General features: G+C 42.4%; 1 protein-coding gene across 1 annotated transcript in view; it reads right to left on the bottom strand.

The window, feature by feature from the left end:
- The window catches only part of LOC106612532 (CUB and sushi domain-containing protein 1), a 556683-nt gene that overhangs the window by 16363 nt on the left and 516539 nt on the right, over positions 1 to 23781 (bottom strand). Inside the window, exons 54-58 of the mRNA XM_014213739.2 lie at positions 21844 to 22017; positions 13043 to 13231; positions 12277 to 12450; positions 11747 to 11929; positions 474 to 650 (exon numbers count right to left, since the gene is read on the bottom strand). Of these exons, the coding sequence (XP_014069214.2) occupies positions 474 to 650; positions 11747 to 11929; positions 12277 to 12450; positions 13043 to 13231; positions 21844 to 22017 (897 nt within the window). The remainder of the gene's footprint in view (positions 1 to 473; positions 651 to 11746; positions 11930 to 12276; positions 12451 to 13042; positions 13232 to 21843; positions 22018 to 23781) is intronic.

Below are 23781 nucleotides of genomic sequence, written 5' to 3'. Positions count from 1 at the left end.
CATTTCAAAAGTGCTGAACACATAGTTATATTGACTACGACTGCTCAATAATGTCTTAATCGAAATTACGGATTGCCTCTTATCCGCTTGTTGTTCCCTTATGCCATAGTTTGTACATCTCAATTGTCAGTAGAAACCACATTTGTTTAAGCAAGTCAGCCATATCAGCTATGTTTTTTTAAAAAAGGTAGTAAATGAGGCTGAATGAACTGTTTCGCTGCCAGACAAGGCTCTGCTGATAGCCAGGTGTAGCAGTGGTAAGGTGTTGGGACTGCTGTTTGGACTCTGCTGTTGGGACAGCTTTATGTAGGCCCTAACAGTTTGTGTGCACCGTTTATCACCATTATAGTGCAATTAATGTATTGTTTAGTGTTGTGTTGTGATGTGTAGGCTTTGCTGGCCTGCATAAAACAATATATTTTTTGTTTGCCCCACCAAGATTTACATGCTAATATCGCCACTGAGTACAGTACCTGTGCAGTCTGGGGCCGAGCCGGTCCAAGTGCCATTGGTGGTGCAGTGGCGAGTGGTGAGGCCTGAAGTCTTATATCCTTCCCAGCAAGCATATGCCACGGAGCTTGAAAACAGTATTCCATCACTGAAGACAATCTTCCCGTAGGCAGGCGTACCTGGATTCCCACAGGAAACCGCTGAAAAAACATCAATAGGTAAACATAAAAAAATATTGGGAAAATACTTTGAGATAAATTTAAGGTAAATAAACCCTACATTAATTGTTATCATTAACGCTTTAGAACCCATAGCGGTCGTCAACTGCCTTTCCTTAAATTACTATAGCGGTCGCGAACGGCCTTGTTTTTCTAACAATAATATCAGTGTCAATATCGCAAAATTAACTTGCAAACAACCTGTTGTTGTATTCATGCGGCTGTTGTCATCAACCAGAAACCAGAAACAGGGTATGCTGTCATTTGACTTTTGGGGTGTTGCTATAGTTCACCAAGTGCAAACAGTATCTATATAATATGTATGAAATGCTTGATAATATATGTGATGTAAACAGAGAGCAAAAGGAGTGGCTAATAAATCTGCCTGCACATCTGACTGGCTGACTTATGTGACTAAACTCAACAAAAATAAAAAAAAATGTATTATGAAGCCAAGATCAATGATATAAAGAATGATGGATAAAAACTTTGGAGTACTTTAAATGAAATTATGGGCAGAAACACAAATTCAACTGAACCTTTCATCGAATCAGATGGCTTATTCATCACAAAACCATTTGATGTTGCCAATTATTTTAATGATTACTTAATTGGCAAAGTGGGAAAACATAGGCAGGAAATGCCAACAATGAACAGTGAGTCATCGTATTCATGCATAAAAAAAAGAATGAAAGAAAAGCATTTTGTAAAGTTAGTGTGGGAGAGGTGGAAAAATTATTGTTATCGATCAATAATGACAAACCTCCTGGCATTGACAACTTAGATGGAAAGCTACTGAGGATGGTAGCTGACTCACTCCTATCTGTCATATATTTAATCTGAGCCTAGAGGAAAGTCTTTGTCCTCAGGCCTGGAGGGAATCCAAAGTAATTCCACTACCCAAGAGTGATAAAGCGGCCTTTACTGGTTCTAACAGCAGACCTATAAGCTTATTGCCAGCTCTTAGCAAACTGTTGGAAACTATTGTGTTTGACCAAATACAATGCTATTTCTCTGTAAACAAATTATCAAAAGACTTTCAGCATGCTTATAGAGAAGGGCACTCAAACATGTACTGCACTGACACAAATGGCTGATGATTGGTTGAAAGAAATTGAAGATTGTGGGAGCTGTACTGATTTCAGTGCAGCCTTTGATATTATTGACCATAACCTTTTGTTGAAAAAACATATGTGTTATGGCTTTTCAACCTCTGCAATATCGTGGATTCAGCGCTATCTATCTAATATAACTCAAAGGGTTCTCTATAATGGAAGCTTCTCTACTGTCAAACATGTAAACTGTGGTGTACCGCAGGGCAACTCTCTAGGCCCTCTTGGCTTTTCAATATTTTTAAACAAGGCATGCGTGTCCATGTATGGTGATGATTCAATCACCATACATGGACACGCATGCCTTGTTTAAAAATATATAAATATATATAACCTTAACCCTAACCCTATACGCATCAGCAACCACAGCTAATGACGTCACTGAAACCCTAAACAAAGAGTTGCAGTCTGTTTTGGAATGGGTGGCCAGTAATAAAATGGTCCTGAACATCTCTAAAACGAAGGGCATTGTATTTGGTACAAATCATTCCCTAAATTCTAGAATGAATCTGAATCTGGTAATCTGGTAATGAATGGTGTGGCTGTTGAAGAAGTTGAGGAGACTAAATTACTTGACGTTACCTTAGATTGTAAACTGTCATGGTCAAAACATATAGATTCACTGGTTGTAAAGATGGGGAGATAAATAAATAATAAATAATAAAGATAGCATTTTTGACACCAAACTCCAAAAAGCAAGTTCTGCAGGCTCTAGTTTTGTCTAATCTTGATTATTGTCCAATCGTGTGGTCCAGTGCTGCAAGGAAAGACTTAGTTAAGCTGCAGCTGGCCCAGAAAAGAGTGGCACGTCTTGCTCTTCATTGTAATCAGTGGGCTGATATAAATACTATGCCTGCCAGTCTCTCTTGGCTAAGAGTAGAGGAGAGACTGACTGCATCACTTCTTTTTATAAGAAACATTAATGTGCTGAAAATCCCAAATTGTTTACATAGTCATCTTACACACAGCTCTGACACACACACTTAGCCCACCAGACATGCCACCAGGGGTATTTTCACAGTCCCCAAATCCAGAACAAATTCAAGAAAGCATACAGTATTATATAGAGCCATTATTGCATGGAACTCCATTCAATCTCATAGTGCTAAAAATAAACAGCAAACCTGGTTTCAAAAAACAGATAAAGCAACACCTCAAGGCACAACGCCTCTCCCGTATTTGACCTAGAAAGTTTGCGTCTATGCATTGATATGTAGGCTACGTGTGCCTTTAAAAAATGTTTTTATGTAGTTCTGTTCTTGAGCTGTTCTTGTCTATTAATGTTCTCTATTATGTCATGTTTCATGTTTTGTGTGGACCCCAGGAAGAGTAGCTGCTGCTTTTGCAACAGCTAATGGGGATCCTGATAAAATACCAAATACCAAAAAGCTTGCACTGCAGTGCATACAATGTGATGAGTAGTTGACTCAAAGTGAGAAAAAGGCAATAGTTGAACAGTTTTGAACAAATTAATTTATTCCTAAATTAAGGAGAAGCAAAAGAGAGAGACGGGGAGAGCTAGCTACAGTACCCCATAATGACGAAGCAAAAACAGTTTTTTAGACATTTTGGAAAATGTATAAAAAAAAAACTTAAATATCACATTTACGTAAGTATTCAGACCCTTTACTCAGTACATTGTTGAAGCACCTTTGGCATCGATTACCGTTTCTAGTCTTCTTGGGTGTGACGCAACAAGCTTGGCACACCTGTATTTGGGGAGTTTCTCCCATTCTTCTCTGCAGATCTTCTCAAGCTCTGTCAGGTTGGATGGGGAGCATCGCTCAGGTCGAGAGAGATGTACGATCGGGTTGAAGTCCAGACTCTGACTGGGCCACTCAAGGACATTTAGAGACTTGTCCCGAAGCCACTCCTGCATTGTCTGGGCTGTGTGCTTAGGGTCGTTGTCCTGTTTGAAGGTGAACCCTCGGCACAGTCTAAGGTCCTGTGCGCTCTGGAACAGGTTTTCATCAAGGATCTCTCTGTACTTTGCTCCATTCATCTTTCCTTCGATCCTGACTAGTCTTCCAGTCCCTGCCGCTGAAAAACATCCCCACAGCATGATGCTGCCACCACCATGTTTCACCGTAGGGATGGTGCCAGGTTTCTTCCAGACATTCAGGTTTCTTCCAGATATTCAGGACAAGGAGTTCAATCTTGGTGTCATCAGACCAGAACATCTTGTTTCTCATGGTCCGAGAGTCCTTTAGGTGCCTTTTGGCAAACTCCAAGCGGGCTGTCATGTGCCTTTTACTGAGGAGTGACTTCCGTCTGGCCACTCTAGCATAAAGGCTTGATTGGTGGAGTGCTGCAGAGATGGTTTTCCTTCTGGAAGGTTCTACCAACTCCACAGAGGAACCCTGACCAAGGCCCTTCTCCCCCAATTGCTCAGTTTGGCCGGGCGCCAGCTCTAGAAAGAGTCTTGGTGGTTCTAAACTTCTTCCATTTAAGAATGATGGAGGCCACTGTGTTCTTGGGGACCTTCAATGCTGCAGGCATTTTTTGGTACCCTTCCCCAGATCTGTGCCCTGACACAATAATGTCTCGGATCTATACGGACAATTCCTTCAACCTCATGGCTTGGTTTTTGCTCTGACATGCACTGTTAACTGTGGGACCTTATATAGACAGGTGTGTGCCTTTCAAATGAATGTCCAATCAGTTTAATTTACCACAGGTGATCAATGGAAACAGGATGTACCTGAGCTCAATTTTGAGTCTCACAGCAAAGGGTCTGAATACTTATATACATAAGGTATCTGGGGTTTTTTAAATCTAAAAACCTGTTTTAGCTTTGTCATTATGGGGTATTGTGTGTAGATTGATTAGGGAAAATGTTATTTAATCAATTTTAGAATAAGGCTGTAACGTAACAATATGTGGAAAAAGTCAAGGGGTCTGAATACTTTCCGAATGCACTGTATATTTCTTAGTATATTTTTTCACTTTCACTTACTTAGCTAGTGTCAAATGCAGTTATGTGATGTGTATGGTTGAGAAAAGGAAATAGAGAGAAAGGAAAAGAGAGACAGAGAGAGAGGGAGAGAGATTATTTTCTTGACCACTATTGTATCCTATTTGTCTGGGCTTGTCTGGTCTCCCTCTGTTACTCTATTTCTCTAGCTCGATGAAAGCGAGGGAAGTGATGTGGAGAGTCAGGGCTAAGCAGCAAAAGGCAGGGAGGAAGAGAAGTTAGAGATGATTAGAGGGATAGAGATGTGGAGGGTGAAGTGGAGCGAGAGGAGATTGGAGGGAGAGAGGAGAGTGGAGGGAGAGGAACATAGAGAGGGAGAGGAGGAGGAAAAGGGAGGGAAGGAGGGAGAGGAAGAAGCAGGGAGAGGAAGAAGCAGGGGGAGAGGAGGAGGAAGAGGTAGGGGAAGAGGGAGAGCACACATGAGAGGGGAGCCTACGTTTCCATTGTCTGCCCTAGGTCCCACCATTCACCCTTGTGGCAGGGGTTTTGGAGTTGTATTTAAAACGTGGTAGGAACTTATATCAGTGCCAGAGCTTGTAATGGATTACAACAATAAAATGGGCAGGGTTGACCACCTTGACCAACTAAGGAACTATTGCAATGTTGGAGGCACAGGCATAAAATGGTGGGAGTATGTGTTTTGGGGAATGCTCAGCATTGTCATCATAAATGCGTACATTGTGTCGGGGACGCTGCAAAGGTCGCTTCTCAGAAACTGCAGGCACTGGTTCCTGAAGGCATTCAAAATGCAGCTTGTGCATTCACTTTGTGATATGGCTACAATGACAGGAAGAGGGAAGCCAAGAGTGTGGCATCAGGGTGTGTGGACTCACAATTTGAAAGCAGGTGAAGTTTGAAGGGCGCAAGAGAGGGTGTGTGGTGCGCATCCGGGGTGGACGCAGGCCAAAGAGTGGAAGATGTGTGGAAACCTTCTTTGGGTGCGCTACGTGTTTTGTGCCACATTCCAGGATGGGGCCGTGCTTCCAGAAGTTCCATGACATATTCCAGGCTAAATGCAAACACTAAAGTGGCCATGTGAAATATGAATTTGTCCTACAAATCTTTTAGGGAAATTGTGTACTTTTAAAAATTGTCTCTGAACAGTCTATTTATCTGTCTCTATCTAATACTTGTTGCATTCACTGAATTGTTGTCAAAGTAGGCTACTAGTTCTACATTGTAACAGGCAAGGAGGTACTAAATCTTATTGAGAGAGGTTATCTACATTTTTAAATGGTCTCTGAATAATTGTTTGAACTTTTACATTGTTACAGAAGTAAGAATAGTTTAAAATCAAATAGCCTACTTTGTGTGGGTTTTGAAATACTTTCTGAACATTGTCCTCTGGTCACATTTTGGATAAATGTGTACATTTTTTATATGTAATTTTTTTTAAAGTATGATATGTTATACTTGGTACATTTAGAGCGAGTAATTTAGTAAAATTTACTACAATTTAAATACGCTAGGTTTTTTTGGTGTGTTGAGTGTTAATAATTTTTTGATTGTCAGTGTCTTTACACAATGGAAGACAAAATTAATGTTATTCCTATTGACATATTTTACCCCCTTTTTTCTCCCTAATGTTCGATTTTGTCTCATCGCTGTCTCATGCAACTCCCCATGTGTCCTCCGAAACATGACCCACCTAACCGCGCTCCTTAACACCCGCCGGCTTAACCCGGAAGCCAGCCGCACCAACGGGTCAGAGGAAACACCATTCAACCTGCCGACCCGCACACGGCCCGCCACAAGGAGTCGCTAGAGAGCGATGAGCCAAGTGAAGCCCCACCGGCCAAACCCTCCCCTAACCCGGACGACGCTGGGCCAATTGTGCGCTGTCCTATGGGACTCGCGGCCACGGAATGCAATGCAGTGCCTTAGACCGCTGCGCCACTCGGGAGGCCTATGTGGTGTCATATTAACTTTTTAAGGTATAGGGGGCAGTATTTTCATTTTCGGATGAAAAGCGTGCCCAGAGTAAACTGCCTAATACTCGAGCCCAGAGTCAAATATTTGCATATTATTAGTAGATTCGGATAGAAAACACTCTGAAGTTTCTCAAACTGTTTGAATGACGTCTGTGAGTATAACAGAACTCATATGGCAGGCAAAAACCTGAGAAAAATCCAACCAGGAAGTGGGAAATCTGAGAATTGTAGTTCTTCTTTTGAATCCCTATCAAAATTACAGTGTCTGTGGGGTCACGTTGCACTTCCTAAGGCTTCCATTGGCTGTCAACAGCCTTTAGAAACATGTTTCATCCTTCTCCTGTTACTGGGCAGAAAATAGGAGCTCAGTCAATGAGTGGACTGCCTGGGACCAGTGAGTTGTTTACTGCGTGGGCACGTTTGGCGCACCGCTCCTTCTTTTTCCTCTGTAATGAATACGCTATTGTCCGGCTGGAATATTATCGACGTTTTATAATAGAAAGACCCTAAGGATTGATTGTAAACAACGTTTGACATCTTTCTACGAATGGTAATGGAACTATTTGACTTTTCGTGTCTGGATTTACGCTCCCGCGTTATGCCTTTGGATAGTGATCTGAACGCACAAACAAAACGGAGGTATTTGGACATAAATATGGAGTATTTCGAACAAAAATAACATTTCTTGTGGAAGTAGGAGTCCTGGGAGTGCATTCTGACGAAGATCAGCAAAGGTAAGATAATATTTATAATACTAATTCTGAGTTTAGTTGACCCCAGAACTTGGCGGGTATCTGTATAGCTTGCTTTGATGGCTGAGCTATGTACTCAGAATATTGAAAAATGTGCTTTCTCCGTAAAGCTATTGTAAAATCTGACACAGCAGTTGCATTAAGGAGAAGTAGATCTATAATTCTTTCAATAACTGTTGTTGTCACGTCCTGACCAGCAGGTGGAGTAGGTGTATAAGTTTTGGTCAGGGCGTGGCAGAAGAAGTTGTGTTTTCTATGTTCTGTCTAGGTTGGGTGTTTCTATGTAGAGTTAATTGGGGTGGACTTCCAATTGAAGGCAGCTGTGTGGTGTTGCCTTTGATTGGAAGTCCTATATTAGTTGGGTGTTTTTTTTCTGTGTGTTTGTGGAGAATTGTTTGTGAGCACTGCGTTATTGAGCCTGCTACACTGGTGTGAGTCGTGAGTACTGTTTATTGTTTTGTTTTTGTTCTGTGGATGCTTCACATTTTTTCCTTAAAAGAATGAGTATCTATATACCCGCTGCATTTTGGTCTTCCCTGCAACACCACGACGAATTTCGTGACAGTTGTAAATTTAATCAACGTTTATGATGAGTATTTTTGTAAATTGATGTGCTCATTCACCGGAGGTTTTGGTGGGAATACATTTTCTGAACATCATGCGCCAATGTAAAATGGGGTTTTTGGATATAAATATGAACTTTATCGAGCAAAACATACATGAAGTCCTATGAGTGCCATCTGATGCTTGGAAAATGGCTGTGGTTTTTCTTGTGAAGTTTATGTCCTAACATAATCTAATTGTATGCTTTCGCCGTAAAGCCTTTTTGAAATCGGACAATGTGGTTAGATTAACGAGATATTTCTCTTTAAAATGGTGTAAAATAGTTGACTGTTTGGGAAAATTCAATTATGAGATTTTTGCTGTTTTGTATTTCGCGCCATGCTATTTCACTGGCTGTTGATAGTGTGTACCACTTAGTCCCACCTAGCCCATAGAAGTTAAAGAAGAGGTTGTGCTCTTTATAACTAAGTTAACTTGTATTTCTCATTTTTGTTTTTGAGCTACATCTTTGTTTTTGAGCAAATTCATCTACTCCCATAATAAGTCCAATCGTTCTTCAGTACAATATATTCTACAGGTGCTGACAAACCCGATCAACTTAATTGTAATCTAACAGAAACAAGACATTAAAATGAAATACTTATTGATTTGATCCAATTAGTTAAAGCTTTTTAATGAAATGTATCAGCCTTTGTCAATGACTTGGAGTGGCATTTTAGAAGTTAGACAATAAATTAAATGGGCTCCTCACTCTCAAAGGCTGCATTTACACAGGCAGCCCAATTCTGATATTTTTTCCACTAATTGGTCTTTTGACCAATCACATCAGATCTTTTCACATCAAATCTTTTTAAAGGCTGATCTAATTGGTCAAAAGATCAATTACTGCAAAGAAAATCAGAATTGGGCTGCCTGTGTACACACAGTGATAGATATCGTCTTTAAAAACCAATTACATTAATTGGGAACAACAAGTCCATCCCATAAATAATGAGGCATTGGGGACATATGACAACAAATAACCACACGACTCACATGAATAGAGCTTTCAGAGCTTTCACTCACACAGCCTGCTTAAATACTCTCAATAGCGCTTAAGCAGTTTCATCTTTGTTTACAGAAGGGGAGAACCAGCAGCATGGGAATCTTCCGAGGGCATTAATCATAGAGGGATCAGTCAAAGCATGACATACGTTGTGAGGAAATATGCTCTCCACTTTCCCCCATGTTAAAGTGAATGGCAAATGTACACAAATGCTGATCTCAAAATGCAATGAATGCTTTTGATTACAGCAGGAATATCCGGGGCTTATGCTACAGTGCAAGCTTTGAGTATTTATGACTCAATTAGGGTTGATTGAGCGAATACTCATTAGCTCAAGTCATAGAAAAGCCAATAGCTGAGCATTTAAGAGCAGTGAACTCTGGTAATCATTCATCTTGATAAGAATGTTTAGCATTATCTCTGTGTAGACATAATATCACTTCAAGGCTGCAACAGGATACTCAGCAGGTTAAAGGAAGCAAATACCCATGTACAGCTTCCCATAAGAATGTAACCACTTTATATAGAGAATAAGTGGATCAATAAGGAGTTAATGAAGTCCCTAGGGGAGACTGCTGTGGCCATATGTATTTACCAACCGTTAGGGAATAGGTTAGGTAGTTTAAATAGCACACTACAGCTCACTACCCCTTCCACACTCCATTCCTCCAGGGGGCAGCAGCAACCTTGTCCAGGTGCTGAGCCTTGTTGATAAGCACATCAGGTGCTGCCAATTAGGTGGTTGTCAAAGTCATTATTTCCCAAGTGACAGCAGTGTTGTGGTCCCCCTGTGCATGAGAATTTGTATTTAGTACCTGGGCACAGCATTATTGTGTCACAGAAATAGTGTGCCGCCATCCACTTTGCATCACCCAAGCAGTGATCCGTCTCAACTCCCTTATAGCAACCGTTAAACCCTCGTCAATTATGAATGACCTCTAAATAATGCAGCGTTATTGATCTCCTGTAAGCAATCTGCGGGCTTATCTCACTTTGTACTTTGTACTGTTGCCGTGAAGACTGAATAACTATGATTAATAATACATATAGAAATGCACAAAAACTGACCTAATGATGAAAATAAAAACGATGAATGAAGGAATGAAGGACGGAAAGAAAGGTGGAAGGAGACGGAGTAATCCACCAGGGCTTCTTTAAAAGATATAGTGTTCTCTGACAGATGTATCAGAGAGGAATTCCTTCAGCTTGGATGAAAGGTAAATACCCTTTGAAGGTTGTGCCATGCTGATTTCAGATAGTAGACAATCCATTAACCACTCAGGCTTACATGGGCAAAACAAATATCTGTATTACATTAATTATGTTTAGGGTTAGGAGCTAAATGGCATAGTCAAACACGCCTAGTAATAATTTATCTTTATCTAAACGATACATTAACTACTAGGTAATGCAAAATAATAAATGCTAACGTCAACCAACACTTAGCATAGGGGATCCGACCCCATCTAACACACAACACTGATGATAACTGGGTTAAAATAAGAAACAGACAACAGAGCAACTAAGAGCTGAAGAATACATAACAACCTCAACACCAAAACATACATAGGAATGAGAAACAACGTAACCTGAAAACAAGGAACCCATAATTACCCACAATCTTAAGGTACGCTACGATATGCGTTATGTTGAGCATACATAATAATGACGGTCATAATTCATTTGATTTTTACTAATTCTTTGTATTTGATTGTTGGATTACAGAGATATAAAGCTCAATCAATGTTGTTCGCCGATGAGACACAGTTTAAGACGATCTTCATTTAAGATTTATTTAGAAATATAGATCAATTCTATTTAAATTCCAGTAAATTCAGGGAGTACATTGAAATTGCAATTCCAATTATCTTCAAAACTTTTCAATGAGGAACATTTGGAATTTGAATTTGAATAAAGTTTACTTTATGAATTGACCCCAACCCTGATCAGCTTAGATATTCAGTACACCCACATTTGCATGCCTTTGTACATAATTTATTTTATACTTCATATGAATGTGCCAATAAGCATCCCTCCTGGCTTCACTCAAGGTTCCCTCTTCATTTTTCAACCGATGAATTAAACAGTGTCAGAAATAACCCTGGGTTCTCCTCTTTTGAATTCCTCCCAAAATGGCTGAGCATTAAGGTAATTGCCGACTATAATAGGTGCTGGATGGAGCAATCCTTTCTGAAAATGTGCATTAAAGCAATGCATTATCGTACACTACATTACCGGTGGCGGGTTGCCTGTGTAGGACTTCTAACCCTTGCATACATCAACGAGTCCTAAATTCAGACAAGTGAGTATGAAAATGTAGCATTTATAGCAACCAGTAAATCTGTCAAATAGCCGGTTTAACTGTTATTATAATATATCATGCTTGAGTAGTTCTACTGTTATCCTAATTATGAAAAAATCCCTGCATTGCACAGACATGCAATGTTCTCGTCATTGATTTTCCATTAAAATAGAAATGCATTGGGAAAACAATTATTTGTGCAATGCCATACAATCTAAAATATTTCCTTTTGCAATAGAACTGATCATTAAAACAGTCCGACAAGGCGAACCATGACACTGCCTTATCAGCCCTCAATGATGCCCAGATTATGCTCATTCCCAGTCAAGGGAGTCATTGTCACAGTGGATAACGTATCTACAGGTATAGTAGTTGAGTATATATGGCAGGGGTCTCACCTTCACAGACTGGCTGGGTGCCACTCCAGGAGCCATTGTGGAGGCAGGTCCTCTCAGGTGAGCCACTCAGGGAAAAACCGGCATCACAGGTGAATCGCAGCAGGCTCTTCAGCTGGAACTTCTCCCCTAGCCTGGAGCCGTGAGGTGGGATTCCAGGGTCACCGCACTCCCCGGAACTACCGCCTCATGAGGGAGAGAGAAAATATCCAACACTCAAATAACCAGCCATCCCTTACCACAGCAGTCCCAATTGGCAGCTCATATCATTCACTCTAGCCTTTTTTCTGAGATGGAAATAGGCTTTTCCCCCTCCCTTTCAACTAACATGAAAGGCTACCAAGGCTCTACCCAGAGTGCTTGCATCTTACATCTCTAGCTACCACACAAGGAAAAACCCACAGAAATCCATAGCTTTTCTAGCTCGGTTTGACATCCCTGAAACCTGTTGATCTGTGGTATTTCTGTGCACCATTAGAGCCTTCAGGTCGCCCCTGGCTGGCAGAGTGGTAGGCCCATGCTGATGGAAATACCTGAGCAGTAGGGTGGTGACCCACTCCAGTGCCCATCCTCCTGACAGTAGCGCGTGGCGTTCCCAATCAGCGCTCGGCCCTGGCTGCAGGTATAATGGACCACGCCGCCGTTGGTGAACTTCCTGCCTGACATGACAGCTTGGGGTGGTGTGCCAGGATCACCACAGGAAATAGCTTCAGGCGAAATGGAGAGAAAAGGTTCAGAGAGGACAGTTGATAGAAATACTGAGTTGATCATGGATATACACCATTGTTCTTGTGCCTTCAGTGTTAGCTACTACCACAATTACATTTTAGTTTATCTACTACTACTCCCACTACTACTCGTACTACTCCCGCTCCTGCTGCTGCTACTATTACCACCACTACTACTACTACTACTACTACTACTACTACTACTACTACTACTACCACCACTACCCCACCACTACTACTCCCACTCCTGCTACTACTACTACTACCACTACTCCCACTACTACTACTCCCACAACCCACCTTTTATCACAAACATTAACACTACATATGACATTGTCAGCAAAGCCATAATGTTTCTATATTCTTTATTTTCAAACACTAACAATATAAATTCTTCACAAATCCCTTGCACCATCCCCATATTACATCTCTTCTCCCCACTATAAGAAGAATGGTACATTTCACACTTTCTATCATTCTCCAACAGTGACTAACCACACGAAGTGGGACCCAGATTCCACCTCTGCCACTTCTTGTACCCTGATCAAGACAATCCTAGCATATTACTCACAAAGGCACTTAGGAAGTGATCTGTCCCAGAGGCCGTTTGACTGACAGGTGAGAAGTGATGAGCCGAGCAGATAGAAGGCCCTCTTGCAGTGATACATCACACTGGTTCTATAGTTGAAGCTCTCGGGGAAACGCTGCTGCGGGTGACGAATGGCATTCTCCACAAAGCCTGGATCTGAGCAGTTTACCACTGCAAGATAAAATCAACCGAATGCTTAACGCCTGACAGTGAAACCAAGAGTGAGAAGAGAAGGGAAATCAATGAGAAAGCTTGAATAGCAGGGTTATTGTTCAAGTTCTGAGTCATTTCAATCAACCCATTCATGCTTTTTAATATATACTTAAACAGTGTGTAAGCTTCTCTCATATTTCTACAGTCAATAGCATTTGACATAAAGTTGATCTAATAACTGTGTAACAATGTAATTCATGTGGGTTGATATGCAGTTTCAGTTTAGTTTAGATTCACTTGTCACAAAATGTAAAACCATCAGGGCAGGAAGCCCCAGTAACAATAAGTTGCACCTCTTGCCTCAGAGTTGGCTGAACATGTTTTCAGCTATTGCCCTTCAACAACAAAAAATGCCTAAAGTTAAAGTAATGTCCAGGGGAAACAAAACAGATTGCTTTCCCTCAGTGACAGCTGCCAATGCCCTGGCAGTCAATTAAGCCCTAGGGAAAAGAGGGAGGAAAAAAATATAAAACAATTGATTATTAGCACCTGCTGTTGGCAGGTGCCAAAAACTCTTATTCCTAAAACGGCACCAGAGAAGGCTGAAGTTTTACGTGTTCCTATCCAATTGTGTTTTTGTTCGTTTCTTTGCATTGTTTGTAACTTAATTTTTTTATTATTTTGTACACAATGTTGCTACTACCGTCTCTTATGACCGAAAATAACTTCTGGACATTGGAACTGCGACTACTCACCACGAACTGGCAGAATCCTTTTTTTCCTTTAACGAGTCCGACTAGCCCGACCTGAATGACATACTGCTTTCCCGGGAACAGGCACAGATCCCCGTCATTTGCGTGAAGAGAAGGCGGAGAAAAAGGGGCCAGAGGGCGGGCTGCCTTCTGAGAATTCGTAGTTGATCGAATAAACCCCCACTGCCTTCCATTCTGTTAGCGGACGTGCAATCTTTGGAAAATATAATCGATGACCTATGTCAAAGATTAAACTACCAACGGGACATTCAAAACTGTAATATCTTATGCTTCACGGAGTCAGCTGGCTGGTTATACGCTGTATCAACAGGATAGAACAGTGGCGTCTGGTAAGACAAGGGGTTACGGACTATGCATATATGTAAACAACAGCTGGTGCACGGAAGTCTCAAGGTTTTGCTCACCTGAGGTAGAGTATCTCATGATAAGCTGCAGACTGCACTATCTTCCTAGAGAGTTTTAATCTGTATTTTTCGTAGCTGTCTACATACCCCCACAGACCGATGCTGGCACTAAGACTGCACTCAATGAGCTATATTCCGCCATTAGCAAACAGGAACACACTCACCCAGAGGCGGCGCTCCTAGTGGCTGGGGACATTAATGCAGGGAAACTTAAATCGGTCTTACCAAATTTCTATCAGCATGTTAAATGTGCAACCAAGGGAAAAAAACTCTGACCACCTTTACTCCACACACAGAGACGCATACAAAGCTCTCCCTCACCCTCCATTTGACAAATCTGACCATAATTATATCCTCCTGATTCTTGATTACAAGCAAAAATTAAAGCAGGAAGCACCCGTGACTAGATCAATAAAAAATTGGTCAGAAGAAGCAGATGCTAAGCTACAGGACTGTTTTTCTAGCACAGACTAGAATATGTTCCAGGATTCTTCCTATGGCATTGAGGAGTACACCATATCAGTCATTGGCTTCATCAATAAGTGCATCGATGATATCGTCCCCACAGAAACCGCACGTACATACCCCAACCAGAAGCCATGGATTACAGGTAACATCCGCACTGAGCTAAAGGCTAGAGCTGCCGCTTTCAAGGAGCAGGACTCTAACCCGGAAGCTTATTAGAAATCCCACTATGCCCTCTGACGAACCATCAAACAGGCAAAGCGCCAATACAGGACCAAGATCGCATCGTACTACACCGGCTCTGACTCTCGTCGGATGTGGCAGGGCTTGCAAACCATTACAGATTACAAAGGGAAGCACAGCTGAGAGCTGCCCAGTGACATGAGCCTACCAGACGAGTTAAAAAACTTAGATGCTCGCTTCGAGGCAAATAACACTGAAACATGCATCAGAGCACCAGTTGTTCTGGAAGACTGTGATCACGCTCTCTGCAGCCGATGTGAGTAAAACCTTTAAACAGGTCAACATTCACAAGGCCGCATGGCCAGACGGATTACCAGGATGTATACTCATTGCACGCGCTGACCAACTGGCAAGTGTATTCACTGACATTTTAAACCTCTCCCTGTCCGAGTCTGTAATACCAACATGTTTTAAGCAGACTACCATAGTCCGTGCCAAAAAACACTAAGGTAACCTGCCAAACCTCTCCAGCTTCTCCTTCACCCAAATCCAGAGAGCAGATGTTCTGAAAGAGCTGCAAAACCTGGACCCGTACAAATCAGCTGAGCTAGACAATCTGGACCCTCTCTTTCTAAAATTATTTGCCTACATTGTTGCAACCCCTATTACTAGTCTGTTCAACCTCTCTTTCATATCGTCCGAGATCCCTAAAGATTGGAAAGCTGCCGCGGTCATCCCCCTCTTCAAAGGGGGTGACACCCTAGACCCAAACTGTTACAGACCTATTTCCATCCTGCCCTGCTTATCTAAAGTCTTCGAAAGCCAAGTTAATAAACAGATCACTGTCCATTTCGAATCCCACCGTACCTTCTCTGCTGTGCAATCCGGTTTCTGAGCCGGTCACGGGTGCACCTCAGACACACTCAAGGTACTAAACGATATCATAACCGCCATCGATAAAAGACAGTACTGTGCAGCCGTCTTCATCGACGTGGCCAAGGCTTTCGACTCTGTCAATCACCGTATTCTTATCGGCAGACTCAATAGCCTTGGTTTTTCTAATGACTGCCTCGCCTGGTTCACCAGCTACTTTGCAGAGTTCAGTGTGTCAAATCTGAGGGCCTGTTGTCCGGACGTCTGGCAGTCTATGGGGTACCACAGGGTTGAATTCTCGGGCCGACTCTTTTCTCTGTGTATATCAATGATGTCACTCTTGCTGCGGGCGATTCCCTGATCCACCTCTACGCAGACGACACCATTCTGTATACTTCATGCCCTTCCTTGGACACTGTGCTAACAAACCTCCAAACGAGCTTCAATACCATACAACACTCCTTCCATGGCCTTCAACTGCTCTTAAACGCTAGTAAAACCAAATGCATGCTTTTCAACCGTTCGCTGCCCGCACCTGCCCGCCCGACTAGCATCACCACCCTGGACGGTTCCGACCTAGAATATGTGGACAACTATAAATACCTAGGTGTCTGGTTAGACTGTAAACTCTCCTTCCAGACTCATATTAAACATCTCCAATCCAAAATCAAATCTAGAATCGGCTTTCTATTTCGCAACAAAGCCTCCTTCACTCACGCCGCCAAACTTACCCTAGTAAAACGGACTATCCTACCAATCCTCGACTTTGGCGATGTCATCTACAAAATAGCTTCCATTACTCTACTCAGCAAACTGGATGCAGTCTATCACAGTGCCATCCGTTTTGTTACCAAATCACCTTATACCACCCACCACTGCGACCTGTATGCTCTAGTCGGCTGGCCCTCGCTACATATTCGTCGCCAGACCCATTGGCTCCAGGTCATCTATAGTCTATGCTAGGTAAAGCTCCACCTTATCTCAGTTCACTGGTCAAGATCACAACACCCACCCGTAGCACACGTTCCAGCAGGTATATCTCACTGATCATCCCCAAAGCCAACATCTCATTTGGCCGCCCTTCCTTCCAGTTCTCTGCTGCCAGTGACTGGAACGAATTGCAAAAATCACTGAAGTTGGAGACTTTTATTTCCCTCACCAACTTTAAACATCAGCTACCTGAGCTGCTAACCGATCGCTGCAGCTGTACATAGTCCATCTGTAAATTGCCCACCCACTCTACCTACCTCATGCCCATACTGTTTTTATTTTATTTACTGTCTGCTCTTTTGCACACCAGTATTTCTACTTGCACATCATCATATGCTCATTTATCACTCCAGTGTTAATCTGCTAAATTGTAATTATTCGCTCCTATGGCCTATTTATTGCCTACCTCCTCATGCCTTTTGCACACACTGTATATATACACTTTCTTTTTTTCTACTGTGTCAATGACTTGTTTATTGTGTTATTGGCTTGTTTATTGCTTACTCCATGTGTAACTCTGTGTTGTTGTCTGTGTCACACTGCTTTGCTTTATCTTGGCCAGGTCGCAGTTGTAAATGAGAACTTTGTTCTCATAAAGGCCAACCTGGTTAAATAATGGTGAAATAATAATGACTACTGACCCGTAGTTCTCACGTCTGTAGCTGTGAAGTGCTTTGAAAGGCTGGTCATGGCTCACATCAACACCAATATCCCAGAAACCCTAGACCATCACCAATTTGCAAACCACCCTAACAGATCCACAGATGCTGCAATCTCTATTGCACTCCACACTGCCCTTTCCAACCTGGATAAAAGGAACACCTATGTGACAATGCTATTAATTGACTACAGCTCAGAGTTCAACATCATAGTGCCCTAAAAAACTAATCAATAAGCTAAGGACCCTGGGACTAAACACCTCCCTCTGCTACTGGATCCTGGACTTCCTGACGTGCCGCCCCATGTGGTAAAGGTAGGTAACAACACATCCACCACGCTGATCTTCAACACAGGGGCCCCTCAGGGGTGGGTGCTCAGTCCCATCCTGTACTCCCTGTTCACTCATGACTGCACGGCCAGACACGACTCCAACACCCTCATTAGGTTTGCTGATGACACAACAGTGGTAGGCCTGATCACCGATAATGACGAGACAGCCTATAGGGAGGAGGTCAGAGACCTGGCCGTGTGGTGCCAGGACAACAACCTCTCCCTCAACGTGATCAAGACAAAGGAGATGATTGTGGACTACAGGAACAAGAGGACCGAGCACGTCCCCATTCCTATCGACGGGACTGTAGTGGAGCAGGTTGAGAGCATCAAGTTCCTTGGTGTCCACATCAACAACAAACTAACATGGTCCAAGCACACCAAGACAGTCGTGAAGAGGGCACGACAACACCTATTCCCCCTCAAGAGACTGAAAAGATTTGCCATGGGTCCTCAGATCCTCAAAATGTTCTACAGCTGCACCATTGGGAGCATCTTGACTGGTTGCGTCACTGCCTGGTATGAAAAACGTGCGGCCTCTGACCACAAGGCGCTACAGAGGGTAGTGCGTACGGCCCAGTACATCACTGGGGCAAAGCTTCCTGCCATCCAGGACCTCTATACCAGTTGGTGTCAGAGGAAGACCCTAAAAATTGTCAAAGATTCCAGCCACCCTAGTCATAAACTGTTCTCTCTGCTACCGCATGGCATGCGGTACCTGAGCGCCAAATCTAGGTCCAAGAGGCTTCTAAACAGCTTCTACCCCAAGCCATAAGACTCCTGAACATCTAATCAAATGCCTACCCAGACTATTTGCATTGCCCCCCCTCCCTTTTACACCGCTGCTACTCTCTGTTTTTAGCTATGCATAGTCACTTTAATAACTCTACCTACATGTACATATTACCTCGACTAACCGGTGCCTTCGCACATTGACTCTGTACCGGTACCCCCCTGTATATAGTCTCGCTATTGTTATTTTACTGCTGCTCTTTAATTACCTGTTACATTTTTTATTTTTTTTATTTTATAACTGCATTGTTGGTTAGGGGCTCGTAAGTAAGCATGTTGTATTCAGCGCATGTGACTAATAAAATTAGATTTATTGGCGTGTTCCTTGCCTATAATAGAAAACCTTATTGGGGTAACCCTCTTGAGGTGATTGTTGGAAGGCTATACTACAGGAACCCTGGGTGAATGTGTGGAAAGTGCAGATTAGCTTACAAAATGAAATAGAACAATGTCGGTAGCAGGGAGCACACTGACATACTATAAGTACACTCAATGGATTGAGTGAGGAAGTGACTGACCATTGTTGTGGCAGGTGTATGAGGATATTTTCTTTACAAATGCAACTTTATTTTTTCCTAGTTGTACCTGAATTTTTCAGCATGGAGAACTATTATTTCCATACAAATGAATGTGATTATTGACTTAAGCATTTGGTCTTTAGAGAACGTTTAATCTGATAGTGATATATACACTGCTCAAAAAATAAAGGGAACACTTAAACAACACAATGTAACTCCAAGTCAATCACACTTCTGTGAAATCAAACTGTCCACTTAGGAAGCAACACTGATTGACAATAAATGTCACATGCTGTTGTGCAAATGGAATAGACAACAAGTGGAAATTATAGGCAATTAGCAAGACACCCCCAATAAAGGAGTGGTTCTGCAGGTGGGGACCACAGACCACTTCTCAGGTCCTATGCTTCCTGGCTGATGTTTTGGTCACTTTTGAATGCTGGCAGTGCTTTCACTCTAGTGGTAGCATGAGACGGAGTCTACAACCCACACAAGTGGCTCAGGTAGTGCAGCTCATCCAGGATGGCACATCAATGCGAGCTGTGGCAAGAAGGTTTGCTGTGTCTGTCAGCGTAGTGTCCAGAGCATGGAGGCGCTACCAGGAGACAGGCCAGTACATCAGGAGACGTGGAGGAGGCCGTAGGAGGGCAACAACCCAGCAGCAGGACCGCTACCTCCGCCTTTGTGCAAGGAGGAGCAGGAGAAGCACTGCCAGAGCCCTGCAAAATGACCTCCAGCAAGCCACAAATGTGCATGTGTCTGCTCAAACGGTCAGAAACAGACTCCATGAGGGTGGTATGAGGGCCCGACGTCCACAGGTTGGGGTTGTGCTTACAGCCCAACACCGTGCAGGACGTTTGGCATTTGCCAGAGAACACCAAGATTGCCAAATTCGCCACTGGCGCCCTGTGCTCTTCACAGATGAAAGCAGGTTCACACTGAGCACGTGACAGACGTGACAGAGTCTGGAGACACCGTGGAGAACGTTCTGCTGCCTGCAACATCCTCCAGCATGACCGGTTTGGCGGTGGATCAGTCATGGTGTGGGGTGGCATTTCTTTGGGGGGCCGCACAGCCCTCCATGTGCTCGCCAGAGGTAGCCTGACTGCCATTAGGTACCGAGATGAGATCCTCAGACCCCTTGTGAGACCATATGCTGGTGCGGTTGGCCCTGGGTTCCTCCTAATGCAAGACAATGCTAGACCTCATGTGGCTGGAGTGTGTCAGCAGTTCCTGCAAGAGGAAGGCATTGATGCTATGGACTGGCCCGCCCATTCCCCAGACCTGAATCCAATTGAGCACATCTGGGACATCATGTCTCGCTCCATCCACCAACGCCACGTTGCACCACAGACTGTCCAGGAGTTGGCGGATGCTTTAGTCCAGGTCTGGGAGGAGATCCCTCAGGAGACCATCCCCCACCTCATCAGGAGCATGCCCAGGCGTTGTAGGGAGGTCATACAGGTACGTGGAGGCCACACACACTACTGAGCCTCATTTTGACTTGTTTTAAGGACATTACATCAAAGTTGGATCAGCCTGTAGTGTGGTTTTCCACTTTAATTTTGAGTGTGACTCCAAATTCAGACCTCCATGGGTTGATAAATTGGATTTCCATTGATTATTTTTGTGTGATTTTGTTGTCAGCACATTCAACTATGTAAAGAAAAAAGTATTTAATAAGATTATTTCTTTCATTCAGATCTAGGATGTGTTGTTTAAGTGTTCCCTTTATTTTTTTGAGCAGTGTATAATCTGAAAGTGAAAATTCATCCATAGGTGATTTTTACATAAATTGGGCAAATTCTGTCACACTACCACTACACTTGTTTTATTCTTCATTCATTCCAAAGAGGGGATATAAACCAAAATCCATCATTATTTGACCTGTAAACTGGAAAATAGTTGAAACCAGGTCAAAGCCACAGCACAAGATGTCCTGGATAACTGTTAAAGTCAATTTTACCATTCCTTAAGCACATAACCAGATTAATTACTGATCTGCAAAGATTGCCTACATGTACCTACTTTGTCAGAAAATATGTTGTCATGTAATATGGTTTGTTACTTTACATTAGAATTTGAAATCACCTCACTGGAACAGGAAATCACCTAATACACAGTGGGTAAGATGAATGCACAGACAATGACGTGCACAGACTAGTAATACAAAATAAAGAATGCACTTTACCCACAAATTAAATTGATATACAGTCGGTAGTATTTTCAAGCATTGCGGCTGCATCATGTCATGGGTATGCATGTCACAGGCAGGTACTGTGTAGTTTGTCAGGATCAAAATAAATATGAAAGGAGCAAAGCCCAGGTAAAAAGTTAGAGGAAAACCCGCTTCAGTCTTTTGAAAACCTAACCCTGGTATAGAATGTTATTTTTCAGCGGGACAATAAAAACAAAAGTTATGTCATAGACACCAGAATGGCTTTTCAAGAGGTGTTGAGTGATCCAGTCTCAGTCCTAACTTAAATTTGCTTGAAAATCAGAGACAAGGTTTCAATATTGCTGTTCATCAATGATTCCCAACCAGATTTACTAAGCTTGAGCAATTCTTACAAAAACAATGGATTTACTGTATGTTGCCCTAAGAGGTGATTCATTTGGATGTATTTGTTACTGTGTCTTACCTCTACAGACTGGAAGAGGGTTGCTCCAATGTCCATTCATCCTGCACTGGGCTCTTGAGGCACCATGCAACAGATATCCTTTGCTGCAGGTGAAGTTTACAACATCGTTCAGGTTGAACTCGCTGCCGTTAGTTCGACCATTTGTTGGGTTTCCAGGGTGACCGCAGGTAATGGCTATGAAAACATTTGAGGTAGCCAAGGGAGAGCAAAAATAGTTTGGTACAGACATTTAAAGTAGGTAATGGGCCGAAGCATCGAATCTGCTCTAGTTTTCGAGGTGATCGATCTCTGGTGAGGGAGGAGCTGGGTTTTACATACTGTGTATATTTCTTTCTTCTGAACACATTTCCATTTGTTGGCAATGTCAATTATGGCAAATGTTTTTAAAACCTGTTGAGGATAGACGTTCCGCTAGCGGAACCCCGTTCCGCCTGCGGAACCCCTAGCCAACAGCCAATGGCATTGCACGGTGCGAAATACAAAATCAACTAAAATACCACAATTCAATTTTCTCAAACAATCAACTATTTTACACCATTTTAAAGATAGGACTCTCGTTAATCTAACCACATTGTCTGATTTCAAAAAGGCTTTACAGCGAAAGCAAAACATTAGATTATGTTAGGAGAGTACATAGGCACAAATAATCACACAGCCATTTTCCAAGCAAGCATATATGTCACATAAACCCAAACCACAGCTAAATGCAGCACTTACCTTTGATGATCTTCATCAGATGACACTCCTAGGACATTATGTTATACGATACATGCATGTTTTGTTCAATCAAGTTCATATTTATATCAAAAATCTGCTTTTTACATTAGCATGTGATGTTCAGAACTAGCATACCCACCGAAAACTTCCGGTGAATTTACTAAATTACTCATGATAAACGTTGACAAAATACATAACAATTATTTTAAGAATTATAGATACAGAACTCCTTTATGGAATCGCGGTGTCCGATTTTAAAATAGCTTTTCGGCGAAAGCACATTTTGCAATATTCTGAGTACATAGCTCGGCCATCACAGGCTAGCTAATTTGACACCCACCAAGTTTGGGGCTCACTAAATTCAGAATTACTATTAGAAAAATTGGATTACCTTCGCTGTTCTTCGTCAGAATGCACTCCCAGGACTTCTACTTCAACAACAAATGTTGTTTTGGTTCCAAATAATCCATAGTTGTATCCAAATTCGTGCGTTCAGGTCACTATCCGAAGGGTGACGCGCGAGCGCATTTCGTGACAAGAAATTTCAAAATATTCCATTACCGTACTTCGAAGCATGTCAAACGCTGTTTAAAATCAATTTTTATGCTATTTTTCTCGTAAAATAGCGATAATATTCCAACCGGGCAACGTTGTATTCATTCAAAGGCTGAAAGAAAAAAATGGAGGACTCTCGTGCACGCGCATCTCCAGTCTCACTGTCCCCAGGCTGACCACTCACAAACAGAGCTGCTGTACTTTGCCCAGAGACAGCAGACACCCCATTCCACTTTCTGGCGGCTTTAGAGAGCCAATGGAAGCCTTAGAAAGTGTCACGTTACAGCACAGATGCTGTAATGTTGATAGAGATGCAACAGAAGGACAACAAATTGTCAGACAGGGCACTTCCTGTATGGAATCTTCTCAGGTTTTGGCCTGCCATATGAGTTCTGTTATACTCACAGACACCATTCAAACAGTTTTAGAAACGTTAGAGTGTTTTCTATACAAATCTACTAATTATATGCATATTCTAGTTTCTGGGCAGGAGTAGTAACCAGATTAAATCAGGTACGTTTTTTTATCCGGCCATGCAAATACTGCCCCCTATCCCAAAGAAGTTAAAAATTCTTACTTTTATGTTCGCTAGCTGAACAGGCAAACTCTGCCAAGTACTTAACAGTAAACCAATCAAAACTCGTGTACTATCCAGGTACCATCTCT

Source organism: Salmo salar, chromosome ssa01, assembly GCF_905237065.1.
Source record: "Salmo salar chromosome ssa01, Ssal_v3.1, whole genome shotgun sequence".
NCBI lineage: Eukaryota > Metazoa > Chordata > Actinopteri > Salmoniformes > Salmonidae > Salmo > Salmo salar.
Note: the sequence above shows the minus strand (reverse complement) of the source record. Positions and strands in the feature narration are given on the sequence as shown.